Genomic DNA, 16685 nt, shown 5'->3' on the forward strand with positions numbered 1-16685 from the left:
TCCCCGCACCATGTATGTGTCCCTTGGCCCCGCGCAGCCCCTCGCGCCCCTTTGATCCCGCCTTTTGCTGCGCACCCGCCGGTGCCTGCGTGCGCTCGTTGCTTTCGGGTTGAAGCACTGCTTTTTGGTCAGCGTGTCTCGTTTTTGCCCAATGGCATGCTTGGTCTCAAGGCCAAGATTGTCTAAACAGTGCCAAGGCTTACACGCAGAGCTCATCATCTCACCAGATGCAGCTGCTCAAACGCTGTGTGTCATACCGCGTGATGGATGCAGGGCGCAGGCTCTAACACCGCCCTGCGTTGCTGAAGTACAGCTTTGCTGACAAGTATGGACTGCTCAACTGACGCGCGCCATGCGGCTCCGCCCGGCCGGCAGGTTGTGTGCGGCAACCGCCTGCTGCAGGCATGTAACATATGCTTGACAGCCTGCTGCTCAATAATGCCTTTTGTCTGCGCCTCAGGGGGCACAGTTGCGCGGCTTGGTAGGGGCCTGGGAGGCTGCTCCACGTGCAAGCGAGCCGTCAATCTTAAATAATTACAATTTAGCCTGCAATGCATTGTCCACAAGCATGCGGGCGGCTGCGCACAACAACCGTCACCACAATGCACGTTCATCAACTTGATCCAAAGCTCGCAACACACTTGTATCAATTGCGCAGCGCCACTGCTGCCCCTGCGCGCTGCACCAGGTCAACAATCCACCCGCCCTCAAACTCCTGAGCAAACCGCCTGCGGAACTGCAGCGGCGCCCCGCCGTCCTCCCCGCCGCCCCTGCCCCCCTTCGCCGCCGCCTTGGCCTCGGCAGCTGCGGCCGCCGCTTGCATCGCCGCGCCGCCCGTATCAAATTCCACTAGCACGCGCGGTGGGGACTGACCGCCACTGTCGCCGTGGCCGGCCACCTCCCATGTCCTCACTTGCACATCCGCCGGCCGCCCCTCTAGCAGCCGGTCCACGCTGCCCTCCACCGACAGGTGCACCCGCCACCTGCCTCGCTCCTTCAGCTCGATCAGCACTTGGAACACAGGCGCCCCCGCCCTCTCGAGCCGCGTCTTGGCACCGTCGGCCGTGCGCGCGGCCGCCTGGTCGCCGAGGATGACAGACTGCAGTCCGCCGGCCAGGCGTGAGAGGTCGGGGTTGCTCAGGACGTCTGAGAGGGTGGCGCCGTGGGCGGTGGCGACGAGGATGACGCCGCGGTGGGCTATGTTGCGCGCGGCCTTGGCCTCCTGCAGAGAGTCAGGTTGAGCCATGTGTCAGGCCATTCATGGGGTCAGGTGTGGGGCGGCTGAGATGAACGCCACATAGAGGGCGGGCGGTTTGCATCCGCATTTGCAGCCTGATTGCAGCTGGTGTCTGAGAGTCCGCCTGCCGCCAGCGCCAGGAACGGACGCTGGAACTCGTGCGACCACTACGTACACGCGACAACGCAGCGACAGGCGCATGCAAAAGGGAGGTACCGGCTCCTTGCGCGGCACCCTCTGCCGCTTGCCCCCAATCCAAGGCAATCACGTGCGTGCCCACCTCTGCTGACCCGATCTCGTCAACGATGATGACGTCAGGGCCGTGGTTTTGCACTGCCTCCAGCATCACCTTGGCCTGGCTCCTGTGGTGGGGCACCTGTTGAGGGGGAAGCCAGGGAGGATGCGGCGGCGCTGCCGCTGTCGTCAGGGGGCCTGGTGTGCGTGGCGGGCGGGTGAGCAAGTGGTCACAGCTGTTGAACATACCGGCGTCCAGCAAGCCTGAGAGCAGTGCGCGAGCTACACTGAATGAGGTAAGCAGCAGTCAAGTGGAATTTCCCCAAAAACGCGTGTTTGCTGAAGACGCCGCGACCAAGGTCTGCGGTCGACCAACACTGCAGCAGCCGGCTGGGCCAATCAGCGCACGCACCTGCAGCCGCACTGCGCTGCCAATGCAGGGGTGTGGGTCTGCCCCGTCCCCCGCAATCTCGTTGTTCGTGTCCACGACCACCACCGCCAGGCCCAAGTCGTCGGCAAACACCCGCGCCACGTCCCGCAGCAGCGTCGTCTTGCCCTTCCCCGGCCGCCCCAGCAGCAGCAGCGACGCGCTGCCACCCAGCTTGCCGCCGAAGGCCGCCCCGGTGGCTGCGTCGCGGTGCACCTGCGCTAAGTGCGCGAGCAGGTCTCGCAGCGGGGCCGCAGCGCCTGGCAAGTGGCGGCCGACGCGGAAGGTGAGGCCGGTGACGCTGCCGTCGCGGCCTGCGGCAGCGCTGATGCGGTGCAGGCTGCCTGGAAGAGCCATCCTGTTGTCTTGGTCAAAGATCCCGGCGGTCCTGCCGTCCACCTGTTGCGCCTTCTGCGACGGCTGCGGCTTCTGGCGATGCAGCCAGCCATGCAGGCTGCCGAGGCTGTCTGTCTGGCTGCCGCTGTTGCCGCCCGGCCCGGCAGCTTCCTGTGTCCCATACTGGCCCGCACCCATTCGCTGCTTGGCGTCCCGCAGGGCCGCAAGCGCCTCGCTCAGCGGCACGCGACTCGGCAGATCAAACGCGGACCCGTCGCTCAGCCGCACCCTCGCAGGGCGCTCGTGGCCGTGAAGCAGCAGCTCCCTGAGGAGGGGCGCCCCGCGCCGCCGCATGGCGTAAGGCTGGAGGTGCGGCTTGAGCCTGTCAGGGGAGTGCGACGGGAGGGCTCCTTGGGCCGAGCAAAGCGAAGGAAACAACCTATGTTGCACGGGCGCGCCGAATTGCAAGCGGCATGCAAACGGCGACGTTGCTGGTCTGAGACGAGCTGCACGCAACGCAACTTGCATGCCATGCGCGACCATGACATGTCCCTGCATTGAGGCAGCCCTTGCTTTTTCCACCTCGATTGGGCCCACCTCGCCGGCATCAGCGCCAGCAACGAGGATACCCCCTCATCCTCTTCCTCCAACTCGATGTCTGCGCCCGCTGGTGCGGCCGACGCAACCAGGGTGCTGCCGTTGCCGCCGCCGCCGCCGCCGCCGCCGCCGCCGCCGCTATTGCCGGTGCCGCCATCACCGCCGCTGTCGCTGCCGCCCTCGTCGCCGCTGCCGTCGCTGCTGCCGCGGCTGTCATTGCCGCAAGCGCCACTCGCGAGCATGTAGGTCGGCACGCCATCCGCATCCACTGAGAGCTCGAACACGGCGTGGTCGCCCCCATCACACAGCATGGCGGCAAAGCCTGTGGCCGTGTCGGGCGTAAGCTCCGGCGGCGGCCCGCCCATGACGCGCGCGTGCAGCGTGCTCAGGTGTACCGTGGCCTCCGCGGCGAAGCACTCGCGCAGGCGGGCAGCGAGGGGCACGAGGTAGCGCACGTCCGAGGCGGCATATTCAATCAGATCTTCCGTCAGTGGCCGCTGCAGCCAGAGCCTGTGGGTTTGGGGGTGGTGGTGGCAAATGAGCAGCTCAGTCAGTGTTGCGGTGAGAAACCCAGCCGAGCAGCTGCTGTCGTGCAAGCGATTGAAAGGGGCATGGACGCGAGAACGTGTGGCAAGTTCCATGTTTGAGCGTCAAGGGCAGCTGGGACCATGGGATATGTGGCCTCGGCAGGCCTGAATATGCAGGGTTCCGCACCTTGGTTGCCTGTCAAACTTGGCAGACACCGCAGCCTTGTTTGGGTGGGGAAAGCCAAAACGCTCGTACAGTGCAGCAAGGCCGATACGGCGTAGCTGGAAGCTGCTGTTGCCGCTGCTGCTGCTGGGGGGCTCAGGCTCTGGGGTGGCGCCGTTGCTTCCAGTGCTGTGTGGGCCTGCTGCGGTGGGCTGGGTTGCCGCGGCTGCCAGGCTGGTGAGGCCGAATACGACCTGGGTGTCAAAGAGGCCGGCCAGGCGGAGGGCAAACTGCTGCTGCAGTATGGCGGCATCCTGCAGGGGCATGTGAGTGTGAGCGGGTGTGGGTGTGAGTCTTCTCGTGTGCATGCCCGCTCATGTGTGTTTGCGTATGCGAGTGTGCACAGTGACACGTGAAAGAGGGCAGGGGCAGTTGGAAGAGGGAAGAAGGGAGGGGGTAGGGAGCCAGGGAGTGTTTGATGTGCTCGCATACCATTCTGTGTTGAGCAATTTGCAGGGGGACGGCAGCCAGAGCAGATCGCTCACAAAAATACTGCCCCTGGAGCCATCTGATAGCCTGGTTGTCTCCACTCACCTCCCTGGCGTCGTGCACCACCTTGGTCACAGTCCCATCCTCCAGCAGCGCCCTCAGCTCACCGCCTTCCGCCAGCACCGCGGCCGCCGTCGGCTGCAGCACGTCGACAAGGTACAGCGTGGCCGCTGAGCCTGGGCCAGACAGCCGCTCGTGAACCTGCGGCGCGGCGATCTGGAGCAATGCCAGGCGCCGTGGGCGCGGCAGCTGCCGACCAGAGGCGGCTGTGGGACGATGCAGTTTGCCGGTCCGCTGCTGTGGGTTGCGAGCGGCGATGCTGTCATTTCCAGACGCTTCATCGTCATCTGCGTGCTCCGTGTCAAGCCCCATGTAGCCACAGCCCCGCAGGTGTTGTAGCATCGCTTCACAGCCTGAGGCGTCCTCCACCACCACCACGTTTGCGCTGCACCATTCGGCGTCATCACCGTTCAAGGGCAGCGGCAGCTGCAGTGACTGACCGGATAGGCTGAGGGGAGCTGCCAGGGGTCCAGGGGCCGGGGGCAGGGCGAGCAGGCTGTCATCCGGGCGCACCTGCGCCTGCGCAGCGCAGGCAGGTGCAACACTTGCGCCGCCCGTTGCGCCTTGAGCCGCGGGGGCGTTGCGGACGCATGGCACTGCCACGTAGGTGCGCTGCTGCTGCTTCGATGCCGTGCCCGCCCCCGACGCCGCCGCCGCCGAAGACGCCCCCGACGCCGCCGACGCTGCTGCCATGCAGGCCTGGGTCAGCCTGTCCGCGCCCACGAGCTGCGCCACATCCAAACACAGAATACCCGTTGCTGCATGTGCCGAGCTGGGGTGTCGGCTGAGCAGCCCAGCAGCTTGCTGGTACGAGAGTACGTTTCGCACCCGCAGCCCCACCACACCAGCGCCTCCAGACTGCCGCATGGCCCAGAGCTTGAGTTTGTCTCCGGCCAGTGTTAAGGGCATTACGTAGTGGCCGCTCGCGTCCGGTGCCGCGCTGACTGTCGCGCCCTGCCCCGCAGCGCTCGTGTGGTAGTGGTCTATCGCCGCGCGGGCGAGCACGTTAAGCTGCTGCTGCTGCTCAGTGCCAGCTGGAGGCCACTGATTATCGGCAGCGGCGGTCAGCTCATTGTAGGAAACCGCCCAATGCGGGGCAGCTTCGCCGCCTCTGCTGTTGCCTATGCCGCCAGCGTTGCTGGCCCCATTGCTGCCACCGCCGCCGATGAGGGCAGCTGCAGGTGGGGTCGTCGGCCCTGACCATACACCGTTTTGGTGTACAGTTGCTGGGCCCGCCCTCACTGACAGCAGCCGGAAGATGTCCAGGTGTAGCAGCACGACCCCGGATTTGACTGGGCTGGGACTGCTGCTGAAGAAGCCTGCTGCTTCTTGCTGCCGCAGAACATTATTCAGGCTTGGGACCGTTGTGTCTGCAGCTTCTCCGCTGGCGCCCCCTGCTCGCGCCGCCCAAGCCTTCAGAAGGTTGCCGGCGTGGCCGCGCTCTATCGCATATTGCCCTGCAATGGGCTTGGTGGCAGGCCCCTGCTGGGCTGCCTTGCCCTTGTTGTTCTGATCAATCACCGCACGCGCGAGTGCATTGAGTTGCCGCTGCTGTTCCGTGCCTGCTGGGGGCCAGCGACTGTCGGCCGCGGCAAGCAGATCAGCGTACGATGACGCCCACAGCGCCGCCGCCATCGCTACGGCGACCGGCCTTACGCCTGATGTTGATCCTGCTTGCGCCGCTGCTTTGAAGCCGCTGCTTCTGCCCGGCGTCTGCTCCTGAAGGCTGAGGGGATGCCCAGCCGACAAACCACAGGCACACCGCACCGTCCACTTGCGGCGGCTGGAGTGTGCTGGCGTGCGGCAAGGGGTTTGGTTTTCTCTTGAGGGTTGAGTTTCAAGCAAAGGCCGTCGTAACCTGCATGCAGCGACGAGGTAACTTCGATCACCGTGTGGCCTGGAGTGGCCACCCACCGTACACACCGCACACGGCAAGAGTGAGATATATTCAAGAGTCATTGCAAAGGTAGGGCCGGCACCAGCGGCAACCCGTGGCGGTGTGTCAGTCCGTGGTGGTCACGGACGAAGCTGCCCATTTATTTTCGATCAAGCCGGCGATGCACACGGTACGGCTGAGAGCATGAACGTGAAGCGTCACGATACACACAACTCGCGCACGCTTGACGCCGTAGGCCGAGTATCCTGCGTGAGTCAGTGCAAGTATCAAGGTAGGGGTGCCCCTACCTGGAGTGCCCACTGAGACACTGCATACTGTAGGGACGTTGACTTCACTGCATGGTCACAGCATCAAACTGCCCCGGCTCAAAAACCTCAAGCATCTAGCATGATATGTTTGTTTGGATTGCAATAGAGAGGCACCACTTCCCACCGGCAGGCAAGCGCTCGTCAACCGTCATCTTTCCTGGCCTCTTACTGCCACTCCTGAAGCAGCAAATCAAGACGCTCTGGGGGATATGAGAGCTCACAACAGCCCGCGATTGCGCGTACAGCTTGTGAGGGCGGGGTTCCTGCTCTCGAGCCGTGTGCACTGCAGTTGCTAGCGGACCACCTGGTGGGAGCGGGAAAATTTAATGCAAAACTGTGCGGCCACTTCAGACAGAATCGACACCCTTGAGAGTGCAATGATGCCATGCACACTGGAATGAAGCAAGCAAGCAAAGTAATCCCATTGGCACAAGCACATGCAACAATCAAGCACTGCCATCACCAGCTCTAAATCGTCTTACAGTCAAGCGCCCACATGCTGGCTGCTGTCCTTGTTCATGCACTGGGGCAACGATGTAAAAGTCTGGTTAAATCACCCAGTCCGCCGCTCACTGCACAGCCATGTAGAGCCTGCCAGGTCCTGTCTCCGTGCACTCTACCGTACTCATCTTCTTGGCAGCTGCTGGGCGCGGGTTGCTCTGGGAGGGTCGCAAGCCGCTGCAATGACCTGCACGCGCAGGTCGCAGTGCGCATGCACATATATCTCCATGCACATACAACTGCGCAGCGGCACAGTTCTGCTAACGATACGGATGTGATCTTGCAGCTTTGCTTCGCCGCTACTAAGGCTCTCAAGACAACTACGCGATTAGCAATTGTCATGCGTGAACAATATTCGCATCCCTCAGGCTCCACAGCCACAAGTGCAGCTTACCCGTTGGTGGGCGCCATCGGCACTGATAGCGCTTCGGCCACCCCGTACCCAAGTAACAGCCAGGCGCCCTGCGCAGCCCCGCCAGCCGCTGCACCCAGTTCATACCCCCAGGCATCTTTATCGCATGCACCGCCGCCGCCCGGGTATCCTAGCGCAGTCAGCGGGGTGGGCAGCACAGCAGAGGCGCCCATGCCTAGCGGACTGGCAGCAGACGAGGCAGCTTCTCGGGGCCTGGGCGACAAGCTGCAGCAGGGTACCAACTGTGAGTCTGCTGCAGCGCTGACTGCATTCAGGGCTGACGAGGTCCAGCATTGAAGCTGTGCCGTGCTGGCTCTGGTGCTTGATGCAACAATCAAAAGGGTGAGGCTGCGTGGTGTTGCTCGAATGGGGCCCCTGCAGGATACCCCTGCAAGCTTTGTGGCCTGCCTACCTGCCCCTGCCAGACAGCCCTTGGCTTCCAATGCTTCCTTCCTCTACGTTTGCAACAGTTGTGCGCAAGGCGGAGCGCTTCGCGCACCACGTGGCGCACCCTGGGCAGGCCGTCCGCTATCAGGTACACCACCACACCACCGGCCGCGTCAGGCAGGCGATGCACCGGGCTGTGGACAAGTTTTGCTGCGCCATCATGTGATGCTCGACATTCGAATATCAACGGTACAACCAGTGCTTGGACTAGAGCACGCGGCAGGCGTCGACCAGCAGCTGCTGCAAAGCGCAGCTGCTCCACTACCCAGCAATTGTAATGACTTGGAGAAAGCAATTTGACTTTGAGGAAGCTGGATGACAACAACAGACTTCAAAGAGATTGCAGGTTGACGGCGTCCATGTCCTGCGGCATGCAGAAGTGCACATCCTCGCATGTATTTGATACTTTTATGTGACCCTTAGACAAAGTAAAAATCCACCTTGTACTGGCTTTTTTGGGGAAATGCTGAGTAAGAACTGCAGCAAGGGCTCCGCGCTGTCACAGCGCTTGGCCGCTGCCCTCCTTTTCCGGCACACTGTCAGCGGGCCGTTCGCATACTTCCCAGTCAACTTCCTCTCAACAATACCACTTTGCGCACGTAGTGATCACATTTACATTGGCACTGTACGAGTCAAGTTTCAGCACAGGCATCCAGCAAGCTTAATCCACATACAGACAGCCCCTATGCGGATGCTCTCACAGTGTTGTGCGATTGCGATGATAGACAACCATCACCACCCCCTTCAGCTTCATAGTCGGGTCAGTGCCCTGCAGAATTGGGTCAGTGCCCTGCCATTTGCTCTGACTGACGGACCTTCTAGACACTCTACACCCAAACTGCCTGCGTTGCGAGCTGCATGGGGCCTAAACCAAGGGTGACAGGCTTGAACGGGCTGCACAAGCGGCACTTGCTGCCACATGTGCAGAGCTCTGTCATGAGCACGCGGTCGCTCCGGCCACGATTGATTCTGCGCTGCGAGCACCAATTTACGCCTTGGGCGCCGGGACGGTGCTGGCGGGAACCAGCTTGGCATCGCTGAGCTTGCCGGTGGCAGTCAGGGACCCCTGGATCGCCAGGCTGCCGCCACCCTTGACGCCGGAGCCAACATCCAGGTTCAGGGTCTGCGCTACAGACAGCTTGGGGCACGAGAACGTGACCGTCGCGCCGGTGGCGCCGAGGGTGCAACCAGTGCCGGCGATGAGCATGGACTGGCCAGCAACTGTCGAGTTTGTGAGGGGGCGGAAGGACGAGTGAGTTGGGGTCTGCAAGAGCCAGCCATAGCCTGTGCGGCTGAGCAAAGCCAGCTTTGGTGGGTTCAACATGGTGAAAAAGCAGCGCATGCGAACTGCCGTGCAGGCCAGCACCGGCTGCTAACTGTCCATGGGAGTGACCCTGCGCGCACAAGCTTGCTGAACGTGGCGCGCGAGCCCCAAACCACTTGTGTCTCGCCCGCACAAAGGCGCTCACGGCTGTAGGGCTTGATGGGCACCACACTGTTGGTGGTGGTGACGGTGCCGGCAGTCGCAGTGACGGTGGGCGCGGCAACGCCGGCGGGGCCGACCGCGGAGAGGGTGGTGCCCTTGAGGCCCCCCACCAGCACGTTGGCCACGACAGTGGGCGGCGTGCCCATGGTCACGACTGCCTTGGTGTCAGCGAGGCTCACGCCGGGGGAGCCCTTGACGGTGGCGATGTAGGCCTTGGGCAGGGCCGCGGCCAGCGTGGCGGCGGTGGGGCAGGGCGCCGGGAAGACGATGGCGAACGACCCGCTAAAGGTGGTGGAGGAGGTGGGGCGGACCTTGGCCGCGATGGGGGTCGTGATGGAGCCGCCGACGAGGACCTGGGACGTGGGCGCCACGGTTGCGGGCAGGACGCAGACCTGGGAAGCGTGTGGGCGACGTGGGGGGTTGGTGCGTGAATTAGTTGGCCGGCCTGGGGTGACTGCGGGGTGTCGAGATCCGGGTGACACCAGCTGGCTCGAGGCCGATGCACCACGCGCCTGGCAATCATAGCGCTAGCATTCATGCCACCTGGGGCCTCAGCCCACCTGGGCCTGCAGGAGGCCGCGCGCATGGGTGCCACTGGGTGCCAGCACCACCGCCGCCAGGGCGGCAAACAGCAGCATGGAGACGCGAGAGACCCTCATAATTCCCTGAGGTCCTGAACACGACAAGCAGTCGAGGCGGGCGCGAGCGGGCGCTGTGTGTGGCTGGGTCGGCCGCTGATCTGGAGCACAACGCGGGTGACACGAAGCGGCAACGGATCCTCGTGTAAATAAATGTTTATGGAGACAAATCACCCGTGTATCATGCCTTGTTGGGCTTTCGGCGGTCGCAAAGGGAGAGATGCCACCCTCCGCGAAGAAGCTGGGCCCTATCACTCTAGACGCTGAAATGATGACGCGCCGAAAGGGTCACATTATTCGTTACATGCTTCGGACCACCCCCTAGATAGCAACGCACCGGCCTGTTTTGGGCGCACAGCACTGGGCCAGCACAGCGGGCCAACAGGGCGACGCCAGTCTGGTACCTTCACGCTGGCCCGGCAGGGATGTGTGATGTCGGTTTGCAGGTCTGACAAAAGCTCATCAGCCCTTCTGAACCAGGCAGTCTGCCGTGACACTGCGGATATGTGCACTCCGTGGCAAGCAGCACTCCGACGCTAGAAACCGCCACGCACCAGGGTACTGGAAAGCCGAGACACAGGCCCCGCTGCAAATGCTCACTGGCATCATCACCTGCTCCCTATCCGTGCCCACACCGTTCCATTCTTCGTGCTGCGCATTCGCGCCCGCTTCAAGTGCCACCACCAACCTCGCACTGCTTCCCATTACGCCAGCCCCGGCTTGCCAGTGCAGCCACCGTTTGAATTTCGCTGTGTCGTGGAGTGAGGCTGTCGCCGCATTTCTGAAACTCATGGTCTTGATGTCTGGTAGCCTGAATTACCGTACTGTACTGCTGCACTGACATTGCTGCAGTTGCTGCGTGCCAAGTGGTCTGGCGTGAGGTCCGCAATCACAGGCCGCGCTTGATCACATGGCGGGGGCAGGAACGGCCATGCTGCCAAGCCGCGGATGATGCCCAACCATCAGAGACCATGCCGACGCTGAAAACCCAAGTATTATAAAGAGATACGCATTCAGCGGATGCTTTGTACTGTAGATCGACGCCGGCCTTGATTGAACGTCCACGTTGACATGCTAGCGGGCTGAAGAAGACAATGCTCAGAATGAAGAGCATGCAATGTGGTCGAGTAGCAGCACACGGCCCAGCTGTGCTCGCATGCAACCGGCCGTGCCTGCCGCTGCGCTGCCGCCGCAGCTGCACATTGCCTGCCGCCCCAACCTGCGCAGCCCTGGGCAACGGTAGCGCCAGCAGTATAGGCGGCAGCAATGGCAGCTTCAACGATGCCCCAATTGGAGGCGCGAGCGCCAGTCCTGACGATGCAGGCGGTCGGCCGCCCGCGCTCGCCAGCCGCGATGGCCCCGCTCGCGGCGGCAAGCGCCTGCAGCAGCACGCGCGCCGCGAGCTCCTCAGCCGCGCGTGGTCGGTCGTCGCCGGCGGCGCAGCGGACGTCGCGCGCTTCCGCGGCGCGCGCTCCATCACGCCGCCCGCGCACGTCGCGGCCCGGGAGGCGCAGGTCGCAGCCGCGGGCGCCGGGGGCGGCGAGAAGCTTGCTGATGTCATCGGGCGACTGCTCTACAGATACTACCTCTGGTGAGGCCCACAAGCTGCCAACCCAGCGGCTTCTGATGGCGCCGAAAGTGCCCGGCGCCATGCGTTAAATTTGGGGCCTGTCATGCCCCGACATGGCGGTGCATTGGGCGTGCTCCCAAGGTGCCCCGCCGCTCGCACTCGCGTGTCGCCTCCCTGGCACCTGCCGCGCAGGCGCCAGAACACGCTGAACGATCTGCAGCTCATTGTCGGCCTCAGCACCTCTCTGCTGCTGCTGGGCTCATGGGCGCGTCACAAGCTGCTCGCAGCGCGCGTTGCGGCTGCCGCGGCGGCTACAGCCGTGGGCGGCGGCAGCGGCAGCGGCGAGGCGGCCGCGGGGTCTGGCGGGGGCCTGCCGGCGGCGGCGCTGGATTGGTGGCAGGACGCGTACACTGTGATGCTAAATTCATTTGGGGAGAACTTTCCAGCCAGCGGTGGGCGCGCGGAGGGTGTGAGGGGGGGGAGTGTTTCGCACTTGAGAGGAGCTGTTGCGCCGAGGGGGCAGCGGGGTCTCATGTTGCGGCACGGTGCAAGCAGCGAGGCCGGAGCGAGCCGCCAGGCAATACACGCCCCTGGTCGCTGCAGGCATGCTCTTGTTTCGGCCTGTCTCGCCCTCAGCTCGTGCCGTGGCCCGCGCACTCAACCCACTTGACCCACACGCCTCACCGCCCCGAGTTGTCGGACCCACGAGGCGTCTCCCGGCCGTGCCGCCTCCCCTTCGGCAGACGCGGATCCCCTTGAGCAGCTGTTCAGTGTCATGGTGGCCGTCTTTGGCCTGGCGGCCTTCGCTCTGGTGCTGGCTCTGGTTGAGCAGGTGAGCACGTTTGCACGGCCAGGGGCGCCTGCCCAGCTGGAAACGTGGGCCTGGCGGCTGGATCCCGCGGGCGCGAGATCGCCGGGCGCACATCAGCCGGCGAGGCGACTCAATCCATCACGGACGCCTGGCGGGCGCGGCGGGCTGGGAGGCCGCAGCGAGCCGCCGGCAGCTGGGCGCCCCTGAGTTGAGCTCGCGGCCTGCCTCCACTGCCTGGTCGACTGCCCGCGCCCCGCCCCTCCACAGGTTGTCCTCGAGGCAAATAACAGGAACGTCAAGAGGGGATCACGCGTCTACGAGACAGGACACGTGAGCACGCGCGGCGCCGCCCATCCCGCCTGCTGCTGCGCGGGCGCCACGCTGCAGCGCACGCCAGCCGCCGGCTGCCCCTGTGTGACGAGGTGGTGGTTTCAGGCAGCGCAGCAAGATAGCTTCTGCCTGCCAGTCTGACTGCACGACCGCTTCGCGCGGCCCCGGCGGCACTGGCGGCTCCGACCCCTGCGCGCAGTATCTTGTGCTGGGGTGGTGCAACAGCCAGCGGGACCTGGAGATGGTGATGAAGGTGGTGGAGCAGGTGGGGCCGCGAGGGGGAGGCGGGGGGGAGGGGAGGGGATGCCACCTGGGAAGCGGGCAAGAAGCCACACAGCAACCCTTGCTGGCCTGCTGCTTGGGGTGATTCTTTCGCTACAACGAGCCAACCTAAGACCACGAATACAGACTGTGTTGCAGGTTCAGCATTGAGAAAACAGGGGTGCTCCGCGGCTCCCATGGCTTGTGCGCGGGCTGCTGCTTTGGACCGGCCCTGCCCGGGCACAGCTCGCCGCATCATCATTGGCCGACCGGCCCAACGCCGCGCGCCTCCCTCGCGCCTGCGCCTGCGGGTGGCGCCTCAGGCTCTGCACTCCCCAAAACCTGCGTGATTTGCAAATCCCAATTGGTGTGTGATCTCTTGGTGCGGCGTGCGCCATCCATTTGCAGATCTGCCTGGCGTACCGCCACGACGGCGGCACGGCGGTGGTCGTGATGACTCAGCGCGAGAAGCTGGAGATGGAGGACCTCTTCAGGTGATGAGTCGTCTGCAGTGCTCGTCGACAGCAGGCATGCGCGCTGCCATCGCAGACGGCGTTCCCAATACGGGCCGCACCCCGCCGCCATTGCATCAAAGCCGCGCCGCCTTGCGACGGCGGCGCTCATGCTTTGCTGCGGGACGGCAGCTTGCCATCATCCGCATTTCCTTTTCTGAGTCAAATGCTCCCACTCAAAATGCCCCGCAATGCTCATGCTGCCGTCCGTGCTGCCGTTGCGCCCTGTATACCCCCTCAAATCAAAGGCGCTCAGTGCCGGAGCGCGCGCGCCACGGGACGCGCCTCGTATTCCGGCAGGGCAGCCCCCTGGTGCCCGCCGACCTGCGCCTGGTGGCCGCCAGCAGGGCGGGGGCCACCGTCATCATCAGCGACCAGTCGCGGTGGGTTATGCGCCCGCAGTCAAACCGCCGCGCGCATGGTCCTTGGGCAAGCGATGTCACACTCCCCCCCCCCTGCCCGCAGCCTTGAACGCGCATCACAGACTAATTATCCTGGGTTTTGCATGGTGGCTGTCCATGGTCGAGGGTTGCGGCCAAACAGTGCATTTTTCAAGGTGGGGCCAACTGGAAAGAGTACCGTAGAGATATTGACCCCTGGCATTTTATGAATCCTCAGGAGCCCCGCGGAGGCGGACGCCCAGGTGGTGCGGTGCGCCATCCTGCTGGACGAGCTGGACGGCTACGTGGGCCTGCGCCACGGCACGGCCATGGGCCAGTGAGCGGCGGCCTTTTGAAAGGGGGGCAAGGAGGGGGCCGGGCCGAGCGGGAAATTGGTCGATCGGGCGGCCTGTCATGCTGTCGGGCAGGTCTACGCGGTTGGGTGGAACGTTGACTGCTTCCGTACCTCTCAAAATCACTCATCCTCTCTGTCTGGGAAATCGCTGCCATTGTCATCCTCCCACGTGCCGCGTCCTGATCACCTTGGCCCGCAGTTCCACCTGAACGAGCTCACAATATGTCATACGAACACACACGTACATACAAACACACTTACACACACTCATACGCTCCCACCCCTCCCTTGATCTCGCGCCGCAGCGTCGTGGCAGAGATCCAGACAAAGAACAGCCTGCCCCTGCTGCACTACAGCTGCAGCCCCCGCGTCGTAGCGCTGCCCACGGGGCAGCTCAACGCGCGCAGGGTGGGTGCGTCGTGCGGGCGCGCCGCCGCCGGCGTGCTGATCGACGGCCATTGCGGCGTCCCCTTCAAGAGCACGGGCATGACGGCTAGCCGCCTCCATGGGCTGGTCCGCGTCAACGCAACTGTTCATGCGACTGCTTGCTGTTTTGTTCGTACCCCCTCACCACCACCCCGGCCTCCTACCCTATACTGCTGTGCAGCTCTCCAAGATGGTGAAGCGCCCCTTCATCTCCTGGGTGAGCATGCAGCCCACCCTCGCCACCCCCTCTGCATCTCACACCACCTTGCGAGCGCACCTGGCAGCGCCTTCGCCCAGGTCTCGCACACCGCCTCCGCCAGCACAGGTACATCCCCACCACAGACCCCGCTCTCGCCGACCGCCGCCGCCCCTGCCGCGGCGAGCCTCAGCCACGCCCGTCCGCCTCAAAAGGACCCCTTTGCCTGGTCATACCCGGCCCGCAGGTCTCCCAGCGGATGTTCAACTTTGAAAACCAGAGCACCAACTACGTCCAGTCATTTCCATCCCTGGTCGGCTGCAGGTGGGTGCGGCGGCGGGCAGCGCTGCGCCCGCAGCTTGGCCCGGCCGGCTCCGCCTGCATCCCCCCGGCTGCGGCAGCCTGGGAGTCTCGGGTGCATGCGGGTGCCGCGGCGGCCTGTGCGTGCTGGCCGCAGCGGAAGGCCAGGGGTGCCTTCGAAGCCCTTCGATGCTACCCTCGAACATGCTGTGTGCCCCATGCGCCATCCAAGCCATGCTCCCACGGCCGTCCACCCACCCACGGGGCCTGCAGCCGGCCCCCTGCAGTAATCCACCACCGCTGCCCCCCTCCCCTGCAAAACCAAACCGCCGCGGTCCCCCAGGTTTGGTGAGCTGGCTTACCGCTTCCCGGACGGCTCGGTCTATGGCGTTGCGCAGATCGACAGGGGCGTGGTGGAGCTGAACCCTCCCATTGATTACGTGGTGCGCTGCTGCACTGGCAGATTCCCCACGCCTTTGAGCCCAGGAGGCCGGTCAGGGGCCGGCTCTACGGCAGCTGGCTTCGGGCCTGATGCCGGGCCCGATATCAGGCCCGATGCCATGCGTGCAGGACGGCGAGCCTGTAAGGCCGCGCGAGCCCACGCGTGCTGGGCACTGGGCGACCAGGCAGCGGGCAGCCGGCCTGTGGGCGCCCTGGGCGCTGCAGCCCTGATCATAACAGCCGCTCACATTGTCGCGGGCGCCCACCGCTCCCCTTCACACCTCCTCGCACCCACGCCCCTCCTGGTGCGCCCATCCTCACCACCCCCCCCCCTCCCGACGCCTCCCCCATCTCCACACCACACTGACCCCTACAGATCAGGGAGGCGGACCAACTGGTCATCTGCCGCCCCACAAACGTGGCTGTCGACGAATACAAGCCCCTGCCCACCACCCTCTCCATACGCGAGCTCGAGGAGCTGGCCGGCCCCGCCAGCGGCGCGGCGCGGCGCCAGCAGCGCGGCGGGCTTGGCGGCGTGCTCGACGCCTGGCGGCTGCATCGGGATGGGCAGCACGGGCCCGGGGCGCCCGGCAGCGGCGGCGGCGACGTCGGTGGCGGCAGCGGCGGCAGCGGCAGCAGCGGCAGCTCGAGGGACGACGGGGCGGGGTTTGACCTGCGGGGCGACGGGCGCGGCGGCGCAGGCGGCCAGCAGGGCAGGGCGGAGACGCCGGCGCTGCTGTGGCCAACAATGCTGGATGGCTCGGGGCAGTCCCAAGACGCCGGCTTTGACAACGGCGGAGCTCACCCGCAGGCTCAACGCATCGGCGGCGCCTCGACGCTGGCCGGCTTCGGGCCCCTGGCGGTGCCCCCGGCGGCCGCGGCTGCGGGCGGCGGCGCGCCCGGCCAGCCGTCCGCGCTGCGGCGGGTGGCGCTAGATTCCCTTGACCTCCCACACCAAGATATGTACCCGCTGCCCTCGTTCCTGGGGAGCAACGGCGCGACGCCAGCGGCCGGCGCCGCAGGTGCTGGCGCTTTGCCCCAGTGGGCGGCGGCGGGCGGCCCCGGCGCGGCGGCGGCGGCGGCGGCGGGCTCGGACGGCAGCTTCGACGCGGGCGACGCGGCGGCCGGGGGCCGGGGTGCTGGGGCGGATGAGCGGGCGGGGCTGCTGGGGGGTTGGGGGCGGCGGCTGGTGCCGGCGGCGTTTGATGCTGGGGGCGCTGTGCGCAGCTCGGTGGCCTTCATCCCTACGGTGGGTGGGGTGGGGGGTGCTTTAGGGTTTAGGGG

At 65.0% G+C, this 16685-nt stretch overlaps 4 protein-coding genes across 4 annotated transcripts in view; 2 read left to right on the plus strand and 2 right to left on the minus strand.

The window, feature by feature from the left end:
* Window positions 1-646: 646 nt before the first annotated feature.
* On the minus strand, window positions 647-5765 carry MNEG_0850 (Uncharacterized protein; the record flags this gene model as incomplete). Its single annotated transcript, XM_014050660.1, has 6 exons — window positions 647-1222; window positions 1518-1613; window positions 1884-2616; window positions 2832-3341; window positions 3546-3835; window positions 4116-5765. 6 exons carry the CDS (start codon window positions 5763-5765, stop codon window positions 647-649), a joined length of 3855 nt encoding a protein of 1284 aa, XP_013906114.1.
* A 2918-nt stretch (window positions 5766-8683) lies between these two features.
* MNEG_0851 (hypothetical protein) lies at window positions 8684-9840 on the minus strand (the record flags this gene model as incomplete). Its single annotated transcript, XM_014050661.1, has 3 exons — window positions 8684-8916; window positions 9165-9573; window positions 9742-9840. The coding sequence occupies 3 exons, from the start codon at window positions 9838-9840 to the stop codon at window positions 8684-8686; spliced, it is 741 nt and encodes a 246-aa protein (XP_013906115.1).
* A 1082-nt stretch (window positions 9841-10922) lies between these two features.
* Window positions 10923-14024, plus strand: MNEG_0852 (hypothetical protein; the record flags this gene model as incomplete). The annotated part of the gene is made up of 9 exons (XM_014050662.1): window positions 10923-10938; window positions 11047-11410; window positions 11582-11841; window positions 12133-12221; window positions 12468-12530; window positions 12730-12795; window positions 13200-13285; window positions 13552-13686; window positions 13922-14024. The coding sequence occupies 9 exons, from the start codon at window positions 10923-10925 to the stop codon at window positions 14022-14024; spliced, it is 1182 nt and encodes a 393-aa protein (XP_013906116.1).
* A 73-nt stretch (window positions 14025-14097) lies between these two features.
* The window catches only part of MNEG_0853 (hypothetical protein), a gene marked incomplete at both ends in the record, with an annotated part of 6874 nt that continues 4286 nt past the window's right edge, over window positions 14098-16685 (plus strand). The window contains 6 exons of the mRNA XM_014050663.1: window positions 14098-14111; window positions 14344-14446; window positions 14646-14681; window positions 14908-14984; window positions 15304-15403; window positions 15778-16650. Of these exons, the coding sequence (XP_013906117.1) occupies window positions 14098-14111; window positions 14344-14446; window positions 14646-14681; window positions 14908-14984; window positions 15304-15403; window positions 15778-16650 (1203 nt within the window). The remainder of the gene's footprint in view (window positions 14112-14343; window positions 14447-14645; window positions 14682-14907; window positions 14985-15303; window positions 15404-15777; window positions 16651-16685) is intronic.

Source organism: Monoraphidium neglectum (assembly GCF_000611645.1).
Source record: "Monoraphidium neglectum strain SAG 48.87 unplaced genomic scaffold scaffold00076, whole genome shotgun sequence".
NCBI classification, from domain to species: domain Eukaryota; kingdom Viridiplantae; phylum Chlorophyta; class Chlorophyceae; order Sphaeropleales; family Selenastraceae; genus Monoraphidium; species Monoraphidium neglectum.